General features: G+C 48.0%; 4 protein-coding genes across 4 annotated transcripts; 2 read left to right on the forward strand and 2 right to left on the reverse strand.

Annotated features, from left to right (window-relative positions):
- Positions 1–401: 401 nt before the first annotated feature.
- HOO65_010685 (uncharacterized protein) lies at positions 402–1,583 on the reverse strand (the record flags this gene model as incomplete). Its single annotated transcript, XM_070999778.1, has 1 exon — positions 402–1,583. The coding sequence occupies one exon, from the start codon at positions 1,581–1,583 to the stop codon at positions 402–404; it is 1,182 nt and encodes a 393-aa protein (XP_070862507.1).
- Positions 1,584–4,750: 3,167 nt separating this feature from the next.
- Positions 4,751–6,252, forward strand: HOO65_010686 (Pyrimidine-specific ribonucleoside hydrolase RihA; the record flags this gene model as incomplete). The annotated part of the gene is made up of 4 exons (XM_071005785.1): positions 4,751–4,787; positions 4,850–4,952; positions 5,016–5,185; positions 5,276–6,252. The coding sequence occupies 4 exons, from the start codon at positions 4,751–4,753 to the stop codon at positions 6,250–6,252; spliced, it is 1,287 nt and encodes a 428-aa protein (XP_070862508.1).
- A 495-nt stretch (positions 6,253–6,747) lies between these two features.
- On the reverse strand, positions 6,748–7,236 carry HOO65_010687 (U6 snRNA-associated Sm-like protein LSm8; the record flags this gene model as incomplete). The annotated part of the gene is made up of 3 exons (XM_071006208.1): positions 6,748–6,942; positions 7,052–7,128; positions 7,209–7,236. 3 exons carry the CDS (start codon positions 7,234–7,236, stop codon positions 6,748–6,750), a joined length of 300 nt encoding a protein of 99 aa, XP_070862509.1.
- Positions 7,237–16,752: 9,516 nt separating this feature from the next.
- On the forward strand, positions 16,753–17,856 carry HOO65_010688 (putative transcriptional regulatory protein TBS1; the record flags this gene model as incomplete). The annotated part of the gene is made up of 3 exons (XM_071005994.1): positions 16,753–16,812; positions 17,106–17,289; positions 17,348–17,856. The coding sequence occupies 3 exons, from the start codon at positions 16,753–16,755 to the stop codon at positions 17,854–17,856; spliced, it is 753 nt and encodes a 250-aa protein (XP_070862510.1).
- Between the last annotated feature and the right edge of the window lie 1,873 nt (positions 17,857–19,729).

Raw genomic sequence — 19,729 nt, forward strand, 5'->3', positions numbered from 1 at the left:
AGACAATTCAAGAAACCTAGAAAAAAACTACAAAAATAAACAAGAAAGGCAGGCGTCGTAGCAAAATTATGTGTCCTGCAACCATGACCACCGCCGAAAATCAAGGAGAATCCCATAAACACAAACATGATAATAGATGCAGGAGGCAGGGTTTATCCCACGTGGATCAACAACCACAAGCAACGTCAACGAAAGATCAAAGTGTAAGTAAAACAAGGCAAACGAAAATGAACAACCAATAACGACCAAGCCCCCATTGTTTGGCTATCACCACTTGCTGGAAATAACAGTCTATCATACTCTCCGGTCCTCCGACAGATCTTATAATATCTCTGCCCTGCCGCTCATGTGACACATGTCACTGAAACAGACGTGTAAGCGCCAAGTCGGGCTTTTTTAATTTACACATCCCACTCCGACTCCTCAGGAAGCTTCTCATCGGCAGACAGCGCGGTGAAGGAGCCAAACGACTTCAGGACCGTGGGCTTGCTGACGTTGGCAACAGGCTTGGAGATGGGGGCCGAGACATTTGCGGCGGGAGACGAGGTCTTTGTCTCAACGGGTTCGGGCTGGGCCTCCTCGACGGGGGCAGCCTTCTTGACCTTCTTGGCCTTCTTGTTGACAGTGTTCCACTCCGAAGAGTCCTCCTTGGCCATCTCGATCAGCTCCTCCTCAGACAGAGCAATGGGAGCAGACTTCTCAGCCTTGACAGCAGGAGCAGCGACAGGGGCCTCGAAGGTGTCAAGCATGGCAGAGGGAGCGGCAGTGACAGCAGGGGAAGCCTCGGTCCAGGCCTTTTGTTGGGCAGCAAACTGGGAGCCATCCTTGGCGGGGCGACCTTCGGCGATGCGGGCAGTGCGACGCTGAGCCTCAAGCTGGACCTGGCGCTCCTTCTCGGTCTCAGCACGAAGGGCCTTGGCAGCCTCAGCCTTCTTGCGGTTCTGGCGCTGCTTCTTGGTCTCAACAGGGGCTTCGGCCTTGGCAGCCTTGACGGGTTTGGCGGGAGCAGTGGCGGTGTCAGTCAGGCGGAGGACACTAGGAGCGGCACCAGACTTTTTGAGCATGTCAGCGACGCCGGTGGAGTCGGTAGGCTTGACATCGGGCGAAGTGGCAGGCGACTGGTCATCATCAGCATCTCTGCCGGTGCTGGTAGACGGAGCAGTGACTTCATCATCCACATCAGTCTCCTGGGTAGCCTTGGACTTCTTAGCCTTGGACTTCTTCTTGGACTTGGGGGCAGTGGCCTTAGCCGCAAGGGAAGTGCCCTCCTTCAGACCAGCCATCTGGCGGGCGAACTCATTGTTGGAGATTTCGTCCTTGGTGGTTCCGGTAGAATCCTTAGAGGTGACAACAGGCTTGAGGGTAGGCTCAGCAGGGACCGCAGCAGCAGCCTTGGTAGAGTAGGCCTTGGAGCGCTGCTTCTTGGCCTTTGAAGCTCCAGCAGTAGGTCCAGTAGAGGCAACGCGAGCGACCATGGGGGTCGCGGCAGGCTGCTGCTTCTTGGACATGAGGAACAAGGTCAGAACAGTCAGCACACCAATGATGGCATAGCCACTGGTGGTGGTGTTGATGTAAGAAGACATTGTGTATAAACCGTGATCAAATGTAAAGTCGAGATAAAGAGGCCGCAAAGGGCTATAGGGAACAAGCGCGTTGAAGTCTCAATCACTAGCAATTGAGAAACTAAACACGGATGTGGGGGGGGGGGAGGGGAGGAGCAAGCGATGCGAGAAGAGCGCGGTGTGTTTTGTATAGACCTATTACGAGCTCGATGTGGCGCACAGGGTGACGATCGGCAACAGTGTAGAAGTCAACGTGCTTGTCGAGAGGACGAAGTGCGAGAAGTGCAGCAGAGAAAATGCAGTTCGAGAACGTGTCTTTGGGAGGTCAATTTAATGAATCAAAGCACGATCAAGAAAAAAGGGGAGAGACGAGGCGTAGAGAAAGCAACGTGGTTCTCACAGAAGGAAGCTAACAGGACAGAGAAGAAAAAGAGAAAGGAAATAAAGGAAGGAAAACAATGCTTGAGATATGAATTAGCCACAGACGCGAATTCTGGATCTCAAGATGTTTGCAATTGGATGGATGAAAGAGAAGAGAAGAAGAAGAGAAAGGAAGGGAAGAAAGAACTCGGATGGCCCGTCTTATTACTGAAGGGAAAGAAATACAAGGACTTTTCTGACTGGATCAGAGGGGAGAGACAAGACAGCACGGCAGGAAGGGGAAGCTTACCTGAGGCAGGCAAAGTGGCTCTTCAAAGAGGCGACGTAGCTTCTCGAAAAAAAAAAATTGGCAATGAGCAAGAACAAGGGGGGGCCACTTGTAGGGCAGCGCAGTAAAACAAGATCGTGGAGAGCTAAAAAAAAAAAAACTCCTCCAAAAATACCAGTAAAATGCAGTGAAATTAAAGGATAATACGGGAGAAAACCGAACGGAAGAAGTGGCCGTTTTTCCTGCGTTCTAGGAATATCTGAAGCATACTGCTTTTATTCTTTGATTCCTTGTTGAAGCTCCCGTTCAGGTATTCAATTCACAGCGCTAGCAGCACTACGATAACGCCTCGCGCCTTGTACTGGTACTCGGTTTTTTCCGCGTGTCACGCCTTCCGGCCAGGTGGTATCTTTGTACTGCGACTTGAGCGCCACACTTGTGTGTGGCTGTGAAAAAGGACCATAGGCGGGCCGCAAACTATCGAGAAGCTTGTCTGCTGAGGGGCCTGTTTGCAAGTCTTAGTATGCATTCGTGTACGGCGGCCAGGAACGGGACTGGCAATGCCTGCTGTGTTAGGGAAATCATACAATCGCCATAAGCACTGAAACTGTTCCTCAACCGGCTAGTGAATGCGGCCGGCTGCGCCAGTAAGGCTGCTGCTTGGTTTCTCAAACACAAGCCTCCTGCTGCCCATCAATATGAGGCAAAGCCCTTTAAACAATCTACTGCGGCCATTCCCCTATGCGAAATATCTAGTCCAATGCTCAGCCAAAACATGTGCAACACGCCGTGCCGTGCCGTGGATGCTGGCTGTGCTCGCTTTGGTCTTGGGTTGATGGGCATTTAGCGACACCCTAGTAACAGACAATATCACAATGGTTATGGGCATGGCGTGGCTTAGGGGTTTAACTGACAGCTCTGACCTCGTGTTCAGGCAGGTACATCCAACACATGGCCTTACGAGCATATGTATAATGCATAGAAGATATAGAAAGCGAGGAGATGATATGGTTCAATGGGTGCTGTACATTTCCGCGGCATCTTTTATGTTCCGTTACATGGTCTCCAAACCTCGCAAAGACGCCTCAAAATTTAATGCTCCCTCTGGCATTGGGCTTTGCGTTTGCCTTTGCGTATACTGCGCTACAATTGAAAGCTAGCTCTGTCTGTTGGTCCGTTGGATGCATTGGTGATCCTTGTTTTCTTGAATGGGCGGCGGGATGTTACACTGTGCTAAAAAAAGCTGCCTGGTTTTGTATCTATAGCGTTGTACCCGGACGTGTTCGCGATTACATCTAAATAGAGGCGCGTGTGCTGTGCTTCGGCGAGGTCCCAAGAAGATGATATGGCTGCAGGTTTCCAGAGTCAGCAAAAAGTAGCAGCAATCTGCAATGCCCTAAGGGTCCCCTCAAATAGGCTGAAGAGATGGTGGCTGTCTTCCTCATATCTTGATCCAGTAAAATGCAAGTAGCCTGGCCGGGGCCTCACACAGATGGTAGTGGAACAAAGGAAGCTCGGCTGTTTCTAACAAGATCGATCGCAGAGGTTGCGAGCCTTGTGGACAGTAGGCAAACATCATCTCAACTTGGCCGTCAGTCATGTTGAGCTCTTTGCTTTGTTTGGGTGCTTGTTTTACCTACCTGGTCTTGTGCTAGATGGGCCATCCACCCCACCCCCCTGTAGATGGCACTGAACTGATAACATTGATAAGTAGCTGATACCGGCTGATAAGGGAAGATAATGGGAAGCTGAGCAAATTTGCTGGTGATTGCTCAGCCAATCATCTTCCAGGGTGATAATAAGCAGAGAACATTTGGTTGTGGCATCAGTTACTTTAAACTAAGAACCCGGTGTCTCAGTTGACTATATGTAGAGGAGCAGTGAAACCAAAGCCCGGCAAATGTATCCGGAGCCTGTTTGGCTTCTTACTGGCGAACATGGTTCAGCGTGGTGCTGCTAGTGACGTAAACGTAGGCCTTGAACAACACAACATTGTCCCAAAAGAGAAGCCAAAATAGAGATAGGGCTCTACAACAAGCTTTTAAACGAGCGATCGCTGCAGCATGTGTTTGGCTTGTACTTGCATCCGAGATGGCGTATCCTCTACGGCCTTTCTTTCGGTGACCTCCATCGTTCTTTTCTTTCTTCTCCCCGCCCCTACCATCTCTGTATAAAAGGAGCATTATCCCCGCCTCGCATGTCCTAAAGTCGAAAAGATACGGCGATAAACAACAGATAGCGGCTCTGAAGCTTCTACGAGTCGCCTGGCTGCTTTGCTCTTTTTGTTGCTTTTCTTGTGGAAAACCTACCGGCCTATTTAGGCAACAGGCTAGATCTTCCTGCCACTAGCCCCACACAGCCCTGGGGCATTCATTACACACACGACGAACGACATCAAGAGCCTTCCCTTGGCACCTGCACTTATATTATATTGCCTCACTAGCCCTGCCCATCCAACTTCTACCCGATATCTCAACTGTTTGACTGTCCCTTTTTTGTGTTGGCTCTATTTTCTCCCACACTGAAACTTGTTTCCAATATGGCTCCCCATAAGATTATCATTGACACTGATCCGGGTATGCCCACCGTCTCACTAAGCCTGGTAGCTTACGCTGACACTGTATTTATATGTGTCTAGGTGTCGATGACATTCTGGCTCTTCTCCTTGCTATGGCTGCCAAGCCCGAGGAGATTGAGCTCATTATGGTCTCCGTGACATACGGCAATGTCCCCTTGACTAGGTGAGATAGCCCCTCCTTCACCCCCGGAAACACTGGATTCTAACTAAGCCCCTCACCTAATAGCTGCCTCAAGAATGCCGTCGCCCTCTTCCACGTTCTTGAGAAGGAGTTTGCCTGGAGAAGATCTGTTGGGCGCGCTGAAGGCTATGAGAGCTTGAAAGCCTGCAAGCCCATTCTTGCTGTTGGCCCCGACCATCCTCTGGAAGAGGAGTCACTGATGGCAGACTACTTCCGTAAGTAGATGTTGTGAATGCTGCACATGTATTTTTTTTGCCCCCTCTATCTGGATGTTCGCGAACTTACACCTAATTACACTATAAAAGATGGCCTTGACGGCCTACACGGCGTTCACGAAAAGCACCCAGATCTTAGTCCTGCGGATACCTGGAAGGATCTGTTTAAAGGAGGCGCCGAAGCTGCATCGGAAAATAACCACCTTTTCACCCCCTCCAAGGTGCCTGCTCACAAGGAACTCCTGCGCCTTTTGCGTGAAAACCCGGTCGACTCCATCACGCTTCTCACCGTTGGCCCAATGACTACTGCCGCACTGGCTGCCGGCGAGGACCCAGAGACCTTTCTCAAACTCAAGGAGGTGGTTGTCATGGGCGGCGCTGTCCATGTCCCTGGAAATATCACTCCCGTCGCCGAGTTCAACACGTATGCCGACACCATTGCAGCTGCCCGTGTTCTGGCACTGACCTCGGCAAAGCCCGCTTCTACCATGCCTGTGCTTCCCAACGAGCTTTCAAAGCTGCCGCCATACCCTGAATCGCTGCCGCGCAAGCTGAACCTGGCTCTATTCCCGCTTGATATTACTACGCCTCATCTGCTAATGCGTGACACCTTTGATGCTGCTATCAAGCGCCAGCTTGAAGCTGGCAGTCCACTTGCCATCTGGATCAACCACTTCCTCTCCAAGACGCTTGACCATATTGAATCCCTTGTGGGCCCCGACGAGATTCCTGGCCTATCCCTCCACGACCCTCTGACTGTCTGGTACATGATTACCCATAATGACCCCGGATGGAAGACCACTCCCAAGCCCGAAGACATCCGTGTTGAGACGACAGGTCAGTGGACTCGTGGAATGAATGTGATCGACAAGCGCGGCCGCAAGCGTGCCGAAGATGTTACCTTGACACCAGCTACTTCTACAGCTCCGGCTATCATGGCGGAAGAGATCCCTAACGATGATAACGGGTGGTTGAGTGCTGTGCGGGGTAACAGAGTGAACCGGTATATATCTTCTCCGGGCGAGATGGCTTTTGCGCCATTTATGTTGGAGCGTATTTTTGGCTAGATGGTGAGTTAGTTTAAGCTAGGCTGTTCGTATAGTATAAGTATCAACTCAATTCCTTTTCTCCTTATCAACGCCATAATATTATACTATCAAGCGAGTGTACGGTAGTAATTGTAGTAAATGAATTTGGTGGGTGTCTTTTTTTGGGTATCAAGTGTGTATAACACATACATGTGTGTAGCTTTTATCATGAAGGTGTAGATCGCAGCCAGCGCTTTGGGAAGCCTAGCGGGTCTCATTGCAGTATCGTCTCTTCCTCCTTTTCCTCTCTTGTTCCAAGACAACTTCAGGCCTTTTAGCTCTACCATCCTGAGATCAACTTCTTTTTCTAGATTCGTTTCTATGATCTCCGACGACCAAAACAGTGGGTCTGGTTTGTGTGGGTAGCCTCGTAGACAAGGCTGCACATACATTGCCTCATGGCTTCAATAGTTATATCTCCCTCGTTTTAGAGGTATTCGAGTGGCATCATGCGATATGAAAACGGAGAGAAAACTACGTATGCTTTATGCCGCCGATTTCTGAGCCTTTGACCTTGGTCCAGTCAATGTTGCTGTCGAGTTCTTCGTCTACTAAGCCGACGGTGCAGACATTGTCACCACGAACGAGGTACAGACCTAGCGGGACAGATGATGAAGGTTCTTCGTCGTCGGGTGTACGGATTGAGCGTTCCTCGGCTTCTTTAAGGACCTGCAGGTCGAGAGAGAGGAGAAGTTAGTGAACTATTATTTCGGATGTAGGTGGGGGGAGGGGAGGGGAGAGAGAGAGAGAGAGAGAGGACACAGAGAACCAAACATACTAGGTTTGTGTTATTATCCGCCGCTACCAAAGTGCCCACAATGATTCTAGAGTCGGCCGTAACCAAGAGGACTTTTTCTACAGATACAGGTAAACACCAAGGTGTGCTGGGTCAGTATTGAATGCAGTCGAGGGATCAGCGTTTGGGCTAGGCTTACTGTCGAGATAACTGCCCAGTGTCGCCATGACGGACAACGAGCAGATAGGAGGGGGAGGGTTCAACGAAGGGAAACAGACGAGCGAGAGAAGGGATAGCAGCGCTGAGGTGCTGTATTTCGTTCAGGTCCGGCGCGCAAGTCTGGCTAAGAGACAGGGCCCTTGGCTATCAATGTGAGGATTGATTAGGCTTGGTGACTCGAGAGAAGAAAAGAACAATGGCTGAGAGATGGCCGGGCCTGAAAATGGTGAAGAACGTAGGGGGTAAAATGGAATTCTCGTTGGCTATAGAAGAGAAGAGTCTATGCAGATTGTAAGTAGTCCTTCAGATCTGTTCGGAAGCCTCCTTGCGAATTGATTTGCTTCTTGCTATTTCACGATGATGAAGCTTGATTGGAATTTGAAGCTAATCCTAATTGGTAGCATACACAGTGCGCATATATACACGGCACTGTCAATACTATGGTGACAAAAAGCAAGTCAGTCAGTATAAAAGAGCAATTCTGTTCAAGAATCTCAATATATACATACAGTGCTTATGATAAACTCATATAAATCTTTGTTTTAGTCTTAGGGAAACTTTCGACTGGAAGAATGAGGCCCTAAAAAAGACTCGAAATTGGGTGATAGTTGGAAACTCAGTTTTGGGTAGATGGAACTCTCCCCGGAGTCTCCTTGCTCTTTTCGGAATCTCTTGTATTACATGATAATAAAAATTAATCTTTCTAAAACCCATGACTTCAATGTTTGTTTAGCCCATGCAATACCAAAGACACCAACCTGAGTGCCGGAGCCCTGCCTGCAGTAGATAGGCCCATCATGAACCTGCGTTGATATTCAGGTACAGGCCCCAATATCGCCTCATGATTCGAGCATCATATGCGCTACCAGCAGGCGGAGAGTCATTTTTTGTGGCGACCTGTCAACTGCTATGCGAGTATGACATCACCGGTACATATGACGGTTCTTTCGGTGGCAGACGGAAGACGTGATGCGATGTACGTCACACAGCACACAAGATGCTCCGTCTAATGGGATAGAATAGCGGGATTCATCGCGCGACAGCCAATAGTCTCGGGACTCGGCAATGCATTCGAAGTATGCTTGCGCTTTAAAAGCACTTTTGGCAAATGGCAACGTCTTTTCCATCTGGTCGCTCAGGTTATGTGTGTAACCACCAGCCCGTGTGTGTCTGGATTATGCATGCTATACTCAATGGCACCACACGAACTACAGGTCCAAGCGCTTTTTCTCATGTGAAATATGATAGCGGGATATATGCTAGATTCATGTTTTAAGGCTATAGGAAGTTGTCTTTTACCTCATGGGATAGGAAGCTAGGAGCTGACTTCTTGTGTGTTAGAGGTGTGTGTAACCCCATAAACCCTATATGTGAAAACGACAACGGTATCATTGTGACTTCCCGACAACTTTTGGTGTTATGATGTCTTGAGGGGGCCCCGACATCAAGTCATGCTTCGGCTATTCTTCTGGCACAAAGAATGGTTAAACTTTGTGCCATAGGAACGTAGCATATACACCACAGCTTGGGCCTAATGGTATAGTGGTGTCTCATTTTTTTTCAAGCAAGCATCTCATGAGCCACTGTCCGTATATAGAGCGCATGGGATTGAATAAGCAGAAGAAATTTAAATAATACATGTGATTTCGTATTCATTCCGAATGATGCACTCGAGGCTTGGCTGAGAAAGAGAGAGAGAGAGTGTGTATCAAAATTCTCCATGTTGGAGGGCAAACGTTAACTTGGGAGTGGGTATCCCTAACTTTGAAAGCTGAGCCAGCTATGGAAATGAGAAACACGTATGGGGGGGGGGGGGGGAGGTGCAAAGATAGATAGAGAAGCCTTAGGTATAGAGGATGTATCTTGTGTGATATCTATCCCACACTTTTATGCAGTCTCACCCACACATGAAATGTTATCACTTAATGTGGCGATGAGTCGACTGGATATTTGCAAACTATTCCCGTTTGAAATAGCGGCGCGCATGTGGTGCATCTACCAGCTTTGTAAGCTCCATGTAATTGCAACTTACATGGCCAGTTAATGTGACAATTGGTGTGAATGATTGCACAGACACACCCACATCCACACCCATATCCACACCTACACCCATGTCTACAATGGAACAAAAGGCACTAAAAGGTGGCATTAAAAGTATGGGGGGTTGGTTATAAGGATAGCATGTGAAGGGTAAGAATTTTGGGGTGCAATCGCACTAAATGTCTGATACAAAGAATCGAGTGATCTGTCGTTTTTTAACGATATGAAAGAGCGCATTTCCTGCATATTCCTGCGTCTCGCCTACGGAAAACGAGACCCTGCCCGGTGAACAGCCCCATTGAATGCCAGATTCCGAAAAGAAGCCCAAGACTTGGGGTACTTCAGTCTCTTCTTGTCCGCATTTCAGCAGTCTCCCTTGCTTTCATTCACCGGTCGCTCGACGGAAGCAGCATTGGTTTTTGTACAGTTTAAAAGCCCTTCCCTCTGTAGCTTCTTCCCTCGGTCAACGCCTCCTTGCATTGAAAAGGGCAATATAAACGAACCATACGGCGGCAAATTGGGGTATACCCAATGCATTGAGGTCACAGGACTGTGCTGCAGTGCTGCAGATAACGTATGGTTATGTCTGCAAGATTAGTCGCATTAATGCAAGCAAGGTTGTATGTATGTATGCACGAAGTGATCATGTATTGTGTAATTCCATATGTTCTCCGGTGCATACGTACGTACATGACCACGCCCATTTCTTTTTCAGTCAAAGGCAAGGCGAAATAAATGTTTTCTTTCGGCATGCTTGGCTTTCCTTTTGGGTGTTACCCCGCACCAGTCTATGCCTGAGAAGACTGATGACCAAAATTAGTAGGCTTCGTGTGCAAAATCCTTGTCCTGACTACAGCATCCGAATGCTATGTTATGAGGTCCAATCTGATGAGCAAAGGAACGAGTTGAATGCCCATCGATAGACTAAGAGCTGGGCGTACCAGTGATGATCAGTTGCCCATTTAGGAAGCCCTTTTTTACCCGTATAGTCCGCAGAGTTTATCGGACGGAGTCTCGGTGTAGCGGTTATATTTCACGATGCTGCTTCAAAGTGATGTGGCATGAGTTGCAAATGTGTGGCATTTATCATATCCGAATTTGCCTTCCCCCGACATCCGCCCACACTCCACTCGTGTCCTCAGCTGCAATGAGGAAGACTGTGGGAAAGTATAGACGGGGTGTGGAGCACACCACGGTAAAATGCAGTAGGGAGTGTGTGTATGTATGCAGCATGTGCATACACATATATCGTTATGGAATTAGGCAGGCAGCATATGCTTTGGGGGCTAGTCACTCACAATGGCAAATCACATACTGGTTTGGCTCTCAACGACGCATAACGCCCAACGTACGCATAGGCCGGGGCTGGCTTTGGCCAGCTGTTCGAAGAAGATCGGCAGGTGTTTTGGATTATCTTACTGGCCTGGGACTATATATTTCCGTACAACTCGTACGGAGTAAATTGGGCATAGGGTTGTTGCTGGATAAGATAGCCTTTGGAGCTCTTCGGCACTCCCACAGCTCAGAGAAAGGAGCAAGGGAGCATCAAGCTACTGTGGTGCTGCTGCACATGAGACATTTTCTCTGGGGAGAGCTGAGGGCTAAGACGCTGCAGCAAGCTTGGGCTCTGTTCCAACGCAAAATGCATGGCTGAGAGAAGGGTGTCTCTGGCTTTCTTTCCTCTTTGATTCTGGAGTTAGGCCGGCTAAGCTGCTTGCAGTTGTAGTGGCCTTTAGAATGCCACTGACGCCTGGAGATGTCAATATTCCACGCTCGTTCACCTGTAGAACAAAGCCAGGAGGAGGTTGAAGAATACAGCGAGAAAGAGGGCTAGACAGCCGGGCTGATGATGTAATTATGCCGGCGAGCTGGCTCCCTTTTTGCAGACATCCCGTCTAAATAAGAAACTACAGCTGATAGATACAGTTGGAGTTGTGGGCGGTTAGATTGTGGGAGGTTGGAGCAGAAGCTGAGCATGGCTTATGAAACCAGCCGTGTAGCAATTATTTTTGTGTAATAAGCTGTTCAAGAGAGTCAAGTTATCTCCTCGGGCGGTCTATGATGATAAGCGGTACTAGTTTCAAGGGCTTGATGTGACAGTCAATGTTCGAGATGGTTTTGATGGGGGGAGGGGGGGGGGGCTCAATTTTCTCCTTGCTATCTTGTGGCAGAGCAACTACCATATTAGGGTTAACGCTGTCTGACGTCGCCTCTGTAGGGCGAGAAAGAAGATGGATTATCAATTAGCTAGAACGGGCTGTGCGACATCAGTAAACAGGGAACTCGCGTAAATGGGATACTTGACAAGATGGGAAACTATCGTTCGTCTATTTAACCTGTTTTTCGTCTTATTGTGGCATGGATCGCAAGGTGAGGTAAGAGGTCCATGCTTTCTTGGGTTCTGGGTTGGGTGCTCTTATTGTTTCTTTCTTTGTCCCTCTGGGAAACATGAAAATGTTTGTATACATTACGTGTACTTGCTTACCACACAGAGCACAAAACAGTACGTAATCATTTCCAGCGAGCGATCTTGGCGGGAAGAGGGAACCCGGCCGAGTGGGGCACTGGACAGGAAGTCCGTGAAGTGCGGAGAGAAAAGAAAGAGGCAAGTGGGGATTGAGGATGTAGACAAATGCGAGAATGCGAAAGGACGAGGAAAGAACAATGAGCGAGACTCCAGCACCGCCTCATGACCGCCTGTCCCTAGCCGCTCTTTACATCCAACGCTAAATCTGCAGGAAGCGAGACTGCAGTTCTAGGGTAGGTACGCGTCGGTGTATGTCTCTGCTTTTTTTTTTTTTCTTTTTTTCTTTTCTTTTTTTTTTCTTTTTTCTTTTTTCTTTTTTTTCTTTTTCTTTCCTTTTGTCTCCCTCTCCCCATGATCTTGATAGCATGTGCTGCGAGCAAGAAGCTTGAGAGGTCGAATCCAGCCATACCGACAGTACACAATGTCTCTGGCGGCATGAGCGCCGAAGGGCAGGTTGGGTGGTTTGTAGTGCGATGCAACGCCAATCCAGCAGCTGGCGCATGGGTCAAATAAGCGAATAAGACACAGCGAAGTCCTGATCGACGGAAGAATAGCTTCTGGGCTAAATGAGACCAGAAGACAACAGAATGCAATACAAGGGAGATTAGAGAGCCTGGCATCGAGCCCGCCCCTAATAGAAGAAACTAGTCTTGGTATGAAGACGCAAAATTGACATTCAGGAGCACAAAGCACCGAATTTCGCATCTGACACCGTGGGAAAGGAGACATTGTTTGGTACAAGCAACAAAAGGCTGGGTCAGCTCCGGTTTTGCATAGCATGATGTTGCCTCCCGAGCTCGCCCTCCGTTCTTTTTTTTTTATTTATTTGCGTCCACTTTTTGCCATTGGATAGCATGCAGTCAGACATGCATACATGCATAAATGCATAGACAGTGACAAGGCCTGTAGGACTTGTGTATTTTTCTACTTGCAGTCTAAGACACTGAAACAGAAGATTTGTAAAAGAGGGCGTCGAACACCCTTAGATGCATACACGCAGATATACACGCACAGATATACACACACAAATACACACACACCACACACACACACACAAATACACGCACACCACACACACACACAACACACACACCACACACACATTCACTTACTTACTCACCAATTCACTTGCTCGTTTGCCTACCCACGTACTCACTTGCTCGCTCATGCTTCAATACTTGCCCTAGGCTCGGGACAACTCACACATCATACAAGATATATGAGAGCTGAGTGAAGCGCCAGCATTGTGTGCTCTGATGTCCCGTTTTTGGGGAGGCTTTTCATCGATTCGAGGGCTGGACATCCGTAGCCCTTGGTCTTCTTTCCGGTCTGGTGTCAATCAAAGGTTTAAATCGTGACCTGTCTTGCAAGTGCTATTATTGTCTTGGAATCCTGCATCCATCTTTTCCCCATAATCAGGCGAAAGACTAGCCCATCCAGTAGCTAGCTTATCCGGGCTAGCTGTGGGTATAGACGAGCTTTGTCCTGGGTGGAGATTGGCTAGGATAGCTTCTCAATGGCGGGAATGAAACTCGGCCATGTAGTGAGGCAAGACAGGAAATAAGCACAGCACTGAAAGAGGACAATAATAAACAAATTGACACTGACATGCTTCTTCTTCTCCAAGACAAGACCTCCTAAGTGCCTGCTAAAGGTCTACAAGGTGTTACCCTGTCAGTTCCATAGTGGATAGTGGTCATTGTAGTACTAGACCCACTCCACTTCTGCTCCATCTATCTCTCCGCTGTTCTGTCTGTCTACCTATTATAAAGAAGACCGGGAAGAAGGTGTTCAAGGTGCTTCCAAATCTCCTATCTCATATAACCCCCACACCCGCGGAACAACCAACGCTTGTCTTCTTATTAATACTTGGCTTCCTAGTCGTGCGAAGACTTTGAAGACGTGATGTGATGTGATGTGATGTACACGTACTAAAAATCAAAAAACCCCATCTTTTTTCCTTTTTTTTCCTTTTTCCTCTATCCTTTTTGGATATATGCATGGGGCAAACATGGGGCTGCTCTTGGCTTCTGTAAGAGACATTAAGTAAAGAAAAACAAAGCAAGACAGCACCTAGTGTATTTGACTTGGCTGGCTTTGACGTTGCAGTTGTTGGCCCTGCGATTGCGACTTGAGCTCTGAGTTGTTTGAGGTGAAAGAAGTAGGGAACGAGTCTCAGAGCCACGGAAGAAATGTCGACAAGTACACACTTACACGCGTACACATACACATACATTTAGCGTGCAGTGTAGACATCATGAGTTTTATGGGGCAGAAGACTGCGTGGCATTTTGCAGCAAGTACAATGGAAGCTAAGCACCTAGACAGGCAGTTACCTTCTACCCTCAGGCAGCTGTCGACTAAAAAGTTTTCCATCCTTTCTTAATATGGTCCTTCTTTTGCCTGTCCGCCCCTCTCCATACATTGCCCTTATTCTAACCCGATTCTTACCATCACCCTTTCTTCCATCTCGCCCTCGCCCTTCCCGTATGCCATTCTCTCCTTTATCTCCATACTGACAGCACATCTCGACTCCTCGCACCCTTGCTCTGTGACTCCGATCAACAAAACAAAGGCAATCTACCTGTGATCCTGCCGACTCTCGTCGTCTCTTTTTCTTTTCGCCCGTCGGTCTATCCCCCCCCCCCCCCCCCTACTAGTCTTTCCGGCCTTTCTTTCTGGCTAGCGGAATATCCTCAGCTTTCACCACTGAATGACGCCTTATTTGTGCCCTACAAGCGCTTTGTTGGCGCCTGTTTAGCTGTTATCTCCAATATACCGCTACCTCAATCTTCCAGTAAGCACCACACTAGCCCGCTCCCTCGTGTGTCTCTTGTCTTGTATTTTCTATCCCTCTTGCCTCATGCCTTAGCATGATTCCACCCTCACCTCTGTCGTTGCTGTCGTCGTCGGCCTCTTAAGCATTCTGCTTTCAAGGACTTCCGGTCCAAGCATCTTCCCTGTTCCTACACCGGTCCTGTCTCACCATTTTCTCGCTGTCTCTCTTTGTTGCCTTCCCTCCTCCTTTCCTCTGTCCCTCTCCCTCTGCCAATCTAGATTCACCGCAGCGTCGGTCACAGGGCTTCAGGGGGAATACTAATTTGTCACCAACGAAGCCCACGCGCTGCCTCTGCATCTCCCACAATAGAACTCTATCTTGTTGAAGCTTATCATACATTGCCTGTCTTTTCGACTAACTAAATGCCCATCATCACTCACTACGCCTCCTAATGTTGGCGCTACAAGCAAGACGGCTGGCTACTGCTGCTAGTTCTTTGCTTTGCGTGGGCTCCCTAGGCCAATTCATCTACCAGCTCCCAAGTCACTCTGTAATGGATTGAGACTGCACAGGTGGCATGCCTAGGAGTACTGGTGACATGAAATATCCAAACTTCCACTATCTACATCGCCACCTCACAGATCCTTGAACTAGGAATTTGCCATTCTTGGCTCTTCTTAACTTGATATTTCCGGACTGTTCCTTCACATGAGGCCTCCGTGCTATTTTCATGTTAGGCCTTGGCTATATAACCATGAACAGAGGATAGGTTCCGACAGTGTGGTCGGGGCCACTTCCGAGTGGCAGCCAAAAGTCTGGAACATAGCCTCATACCCTATGAGCGTTGCCTGTTATCAACATTTATACCATCCACGCCTTGTGCTCGTCAAATGGTATCCCAAACTGTCATTTCTCCCTTCACAGCTCCCATAATCACAATAACGATCTATTCTTCCCTCTTCCTTTTCTCTACCTCAACCCTGGTAGCCCTCCAACTACTAGCAGTAGTATTTTCTGCTATATACACCCCATCTGATGTATATAAAAAAAGTAAAAAAAGTCGCCCCGAGTCTGTATCCCATCCCTGCCTCTTCGTCTCTCCTTTGAAGCATTGCCCATCTATTATCATATTTCGGCTGGCTCTGTTCTATTCTGCCACCCATCTTGAAAGATTACCTCGCGCTCTAACGCCATCAAGAGAAGTAGCTTGTTGCTCACCTCCTCTGCCTGCTCTTTGATGCTGTCTCAGTATTTCTTTCATTCCCTTGAGTTTGCTGCCTGCATTTTGTCATATTGTTAGTGTTACTGTTCTACCGCCATCACATCCTCTCGTGCTTTTTTGTCTGACAATCATATCTTACATCCCACTCATTATATAGTGTCTCGATACCACTTTCTAGATTCTAACCCATTATCTATAAACCTTATTCTGCGTCACCCCGTTGCCTACCCTTCAATTCTTTAGTTTCTTTTGCCAACCTTCTCTTTTTTCTTTCACACTAGAAAGCTTCAACTCGGCCGCAACCTCACAGATTACTTTCCTTTTTCTTTGAATTTGTCACAAAAGAAACCACCTCTCCTGAAAAAAAAAACACGCGCTTCTGCTTCCTTGCTTTGAGAAAAGCAAACAACCGGTGGCAGACTTGAAACACCTCTTGGAATTCCACCAAACGTGGCCTAAGAGTGTTTAGAAGGTTGAGTTCCGCTCCCCCAAAGACCGGTAAGTTATTGACTAAGCTCTAATCCTTTCATTTTGCGGCCGTATCATGCCCTTGGTATCTACCCAGTCACCCACTTGTATTCTCATTCAAACGCCCTTTCTTTTCCCTAGAGAGTGCTGCTACCTAGAGATAGATGTTCCCTGTCCCCTTCTCCTCTGGTACTTGGAAATGAAAACTTTGGAAGACTAGCTTTTTTTTTTTTCTTTATTTTGTCGAACACATATTTGTCTTGGATTCATACCTAGCACATGGTGCCATGTCCGACCACCACACCACCACTATCCAGCCGAGTCAAAAAGCTGATGCTTCATTTAGAGACAGGCCTATACATTCTGGCCTTGAACCACCTACTAGTCCTTCGAGAAGTCTATCACTGTCTGTCGCATCAATGAGTACTACACTCATGGTATGTCCGTACCAGAATATTCCTCCTCCGACCGGGACTGAAGCATCAGTCATGACAAAACCAAACTTTGACTATGGTGCCCATTCCCAAGGCCCTATGACATCTCCATATGTAAGTCACTTCGGAGAAAAATGCGGAAAGACTGACCGGCTAACATACATTACCTTGTAGTCTCCTGACTCAAGCATTAGCCAACAATCTGGAGAAAGACGGAGAAATAAACTTGGTTACCATCGGACTTCTGTGGCTTGTGGTTTGTGTTCCCTCTTTCCCGTTGATTACTTTTGAAGGAAGAAACGAAGGCTCTAACAATGCGGTTTGCAGGCCATTGCAGAAAGCGGAAAATAAGATGCATTTTAGCCACCGATAGCAACGGCAAATGCGTTAATTGTATTCGCTTGAAGAAAGACTGCACCTTTTACCCCGTTGACCAAGCACCGCCCGATTCTCGTGGAAAACAAGGAACGTCTAGCCAGAGCTCAGCTTCCAGCCGTGGAAGTAGCACCAAGACCACACAGAGCAAGTACTCTTCGACAGGCATTCCATTAAGAGCCATGGCGCCGAGTACAGCAGAACAAACTCTCAATTGTGAGTTATCTTCGACCACGCCTTTTTCTTCTTGGAAACCAGCTAACATCGGGCACAGTGCTGCCAGCAAGCACTGCTTTCGACTACACGCCACCCCCAATTGCTATTTTTGATACTGCCTGGCGTGGGTTCGCCGACGAAGGTCTTGTTTCATCGCCTTCGCCATACCAGATCCAACATGCTGACTCGTGGCCCACATCATCCGCTACTGCTGGTGCCTCGGAGGCTTCGTGGTATACGCAGGATGCCCTAACTAGAGGCTCATCGTTCAACTCCTTGGATGCAAATTTCAGCTTCGATAGAAAGTCATCGTCTGTGTCAGATTATCAGACATCCATCGGAAGCATCCCTCTCTCCTCTCCGGTATACGAGCAGCCCTGGCAAGATCCATACCTGTACGGAACTCGACATAGTAACGCTCAGTTTAACCAGTGGGTGGGGCTCAGCAATCACTCTCCCGCTACGACGGCTACTGCCACAACAGGCACCACAACTACATCAGATAACACTCAACAGAAGCTAGACGCAACTGGCATGCAATATCTACAGTCGGGTTCGACTACTTAAATATAGCGACGGCAGGGAGGCGAGTAGCTTGCGGGCATGGGAGACACACTTTGTCTTCTGGATAACACTCCCGGGTCGGAATCCAAGATTCAAAATAGCACTCACAAATCGGACGCTTTTAAAAGTCCTTCTTTTGTGAGAAAAATGTATATTACAACTGGTACATTGTTTTGACATGGCTTTTGACCTATATTTTCCTTCTATCAAATAACGGATAGCTCTTTTTGGTTGGCTTTTGGTCAGGGGCCTACTTACTGATCTGATGAGGGTGGATGGATGGGGAGAGGGGGGTTTCTTTGATATTTGAAATTGCTTTCTTTTTTCCTATTGTTATTATTCTTACGTTCATGGCCTTTTCTATAGTTGCTAGATTGGAATGAAACTAACGACGTCTGTATGCAGGAGCAGGTCCTTCAACATTTTATAAACAACAGAACAAGGGTTAATTTCTAGGTCAAAAGATGATGCTACGACGATGGTGCGCGGGTGGGACAAGGAAAACAACGTAAATCGAGGCGCTAAAACTGGCGGGGCTTCAGCCGATTTGGTCAAACACACTTGTCATTCACTAGATCACCTAGTTGGTGCAAGACGCCAAGTCAAAACAAGAAGCGTGATATAGGCAAACAGGCTAAGCGAGCTAAGTAGTGCAACAGAGGTACCAGCTGTTCGGAAGCGCTTAGTCATGATACCTTCAGCGTCCTCCTCTCGGAAGAATTGGCGGTTGCCCTCATAACGGCGGTAGATGGCGACAAGAAGCACAGCAGCACCGTAGACGGAGTACAAGGCGCCGATAGCGTAGAACTCGGATGTGAAAACCTTAAGGATTATCAGAGCAAACGAGAACTGGGAGATGGCGGTGCGCATGTAAGCGCCTTCGAAGGTGCGCTGAGCGGCACGTACTTCAACTAGTCTGTGGCGAGTGGCCGGAGCGCAATAGAGCACATGATGGTGTAAGTTATGTTGAAGAGGCTACCTAGGGGGTACAAGGGTTAAGGGAAGAGGGGAAGAGGAGAAGAGGAAAAGAGAGGAAGAGAGGAAGAGAAAAAGACGGGAGGAAGGAGACTGTGTATGTAGGGGAGAGGTAGGCAGGATGGATGAGAGGAAAGCAATAGGAACTAGGTAAAAACATACTCGTCAGAAGTGAGCACCACAGACCGCGCGCGATGCAAACGCAGGCGGAAGTTGTCCTCGGGATTTCGCTAGCCGGGAACAGAAAAGGAACACAGCATGTTAGTCGTTTTGTGGAGAAGCAGGCAGGTGTCTTGAAGCATAGGAATAGCATTGTTGCATCTCATGAGGAAGGCTTACATGGAACATTGTAGCGGCGGAGCTTTTTTATGCGTTGTTTTACAAGGGGACAATGGAAGAATTAGCAGAACACAATCCAGACGTGCAGGAAACGGTTATATTTTTGCTCGGCTTGGTAGTATGCCGTGCTTATTGTTGTGTGTGTTTATGTGTGAGCAAGAGTAGAGACAAAAGACAGAGGAACAGGGACGAGATGAGGTAAGGATAATGAGCGAGCTTAGCCAATCTTCCTGCCGCTGTGTCCTCGTTACGAAGAAGCTATAATCATTGGGTGAGACAAGAGCAGTAGCAGGGTGAATATAGATGCAGGATAGAAGACAGACAAGCAAAGATTTGTTAAGCGGTGAATTTTTAACACAGCATCACAATCCCTGTAACACGTCTCTGCCGTTGACCGCGATCTCCATTTCACGTGATAGATCACATGACTTGGCAAAGAAGAAGTCCAAGCTTTCTATCAAGATGCCATATCCGGTATCAAGCCTCGTTTCTTTGTTTCATGACCACTTGCAGCCATTTAATCCGGCCCTTCAATAAGATTATATCTGTGTAATGATGCACA

This window comes from Ceratocystis lukuohia, assembly GCF_044167205.1.
Source record: "Ceratocystis lukuohia strain C4212 chromosome Unknown Supercontig1_pilon, whole genome shotgun sequence".
NCBI classification, from domain to species: domain Eukaryota; kingdom Fungi; phylum Ascomycota; class Sordariomycetes; order Microascales; family Ceratocystidaceae; genus Ceratocystis; species Ceratocystis lukuohia.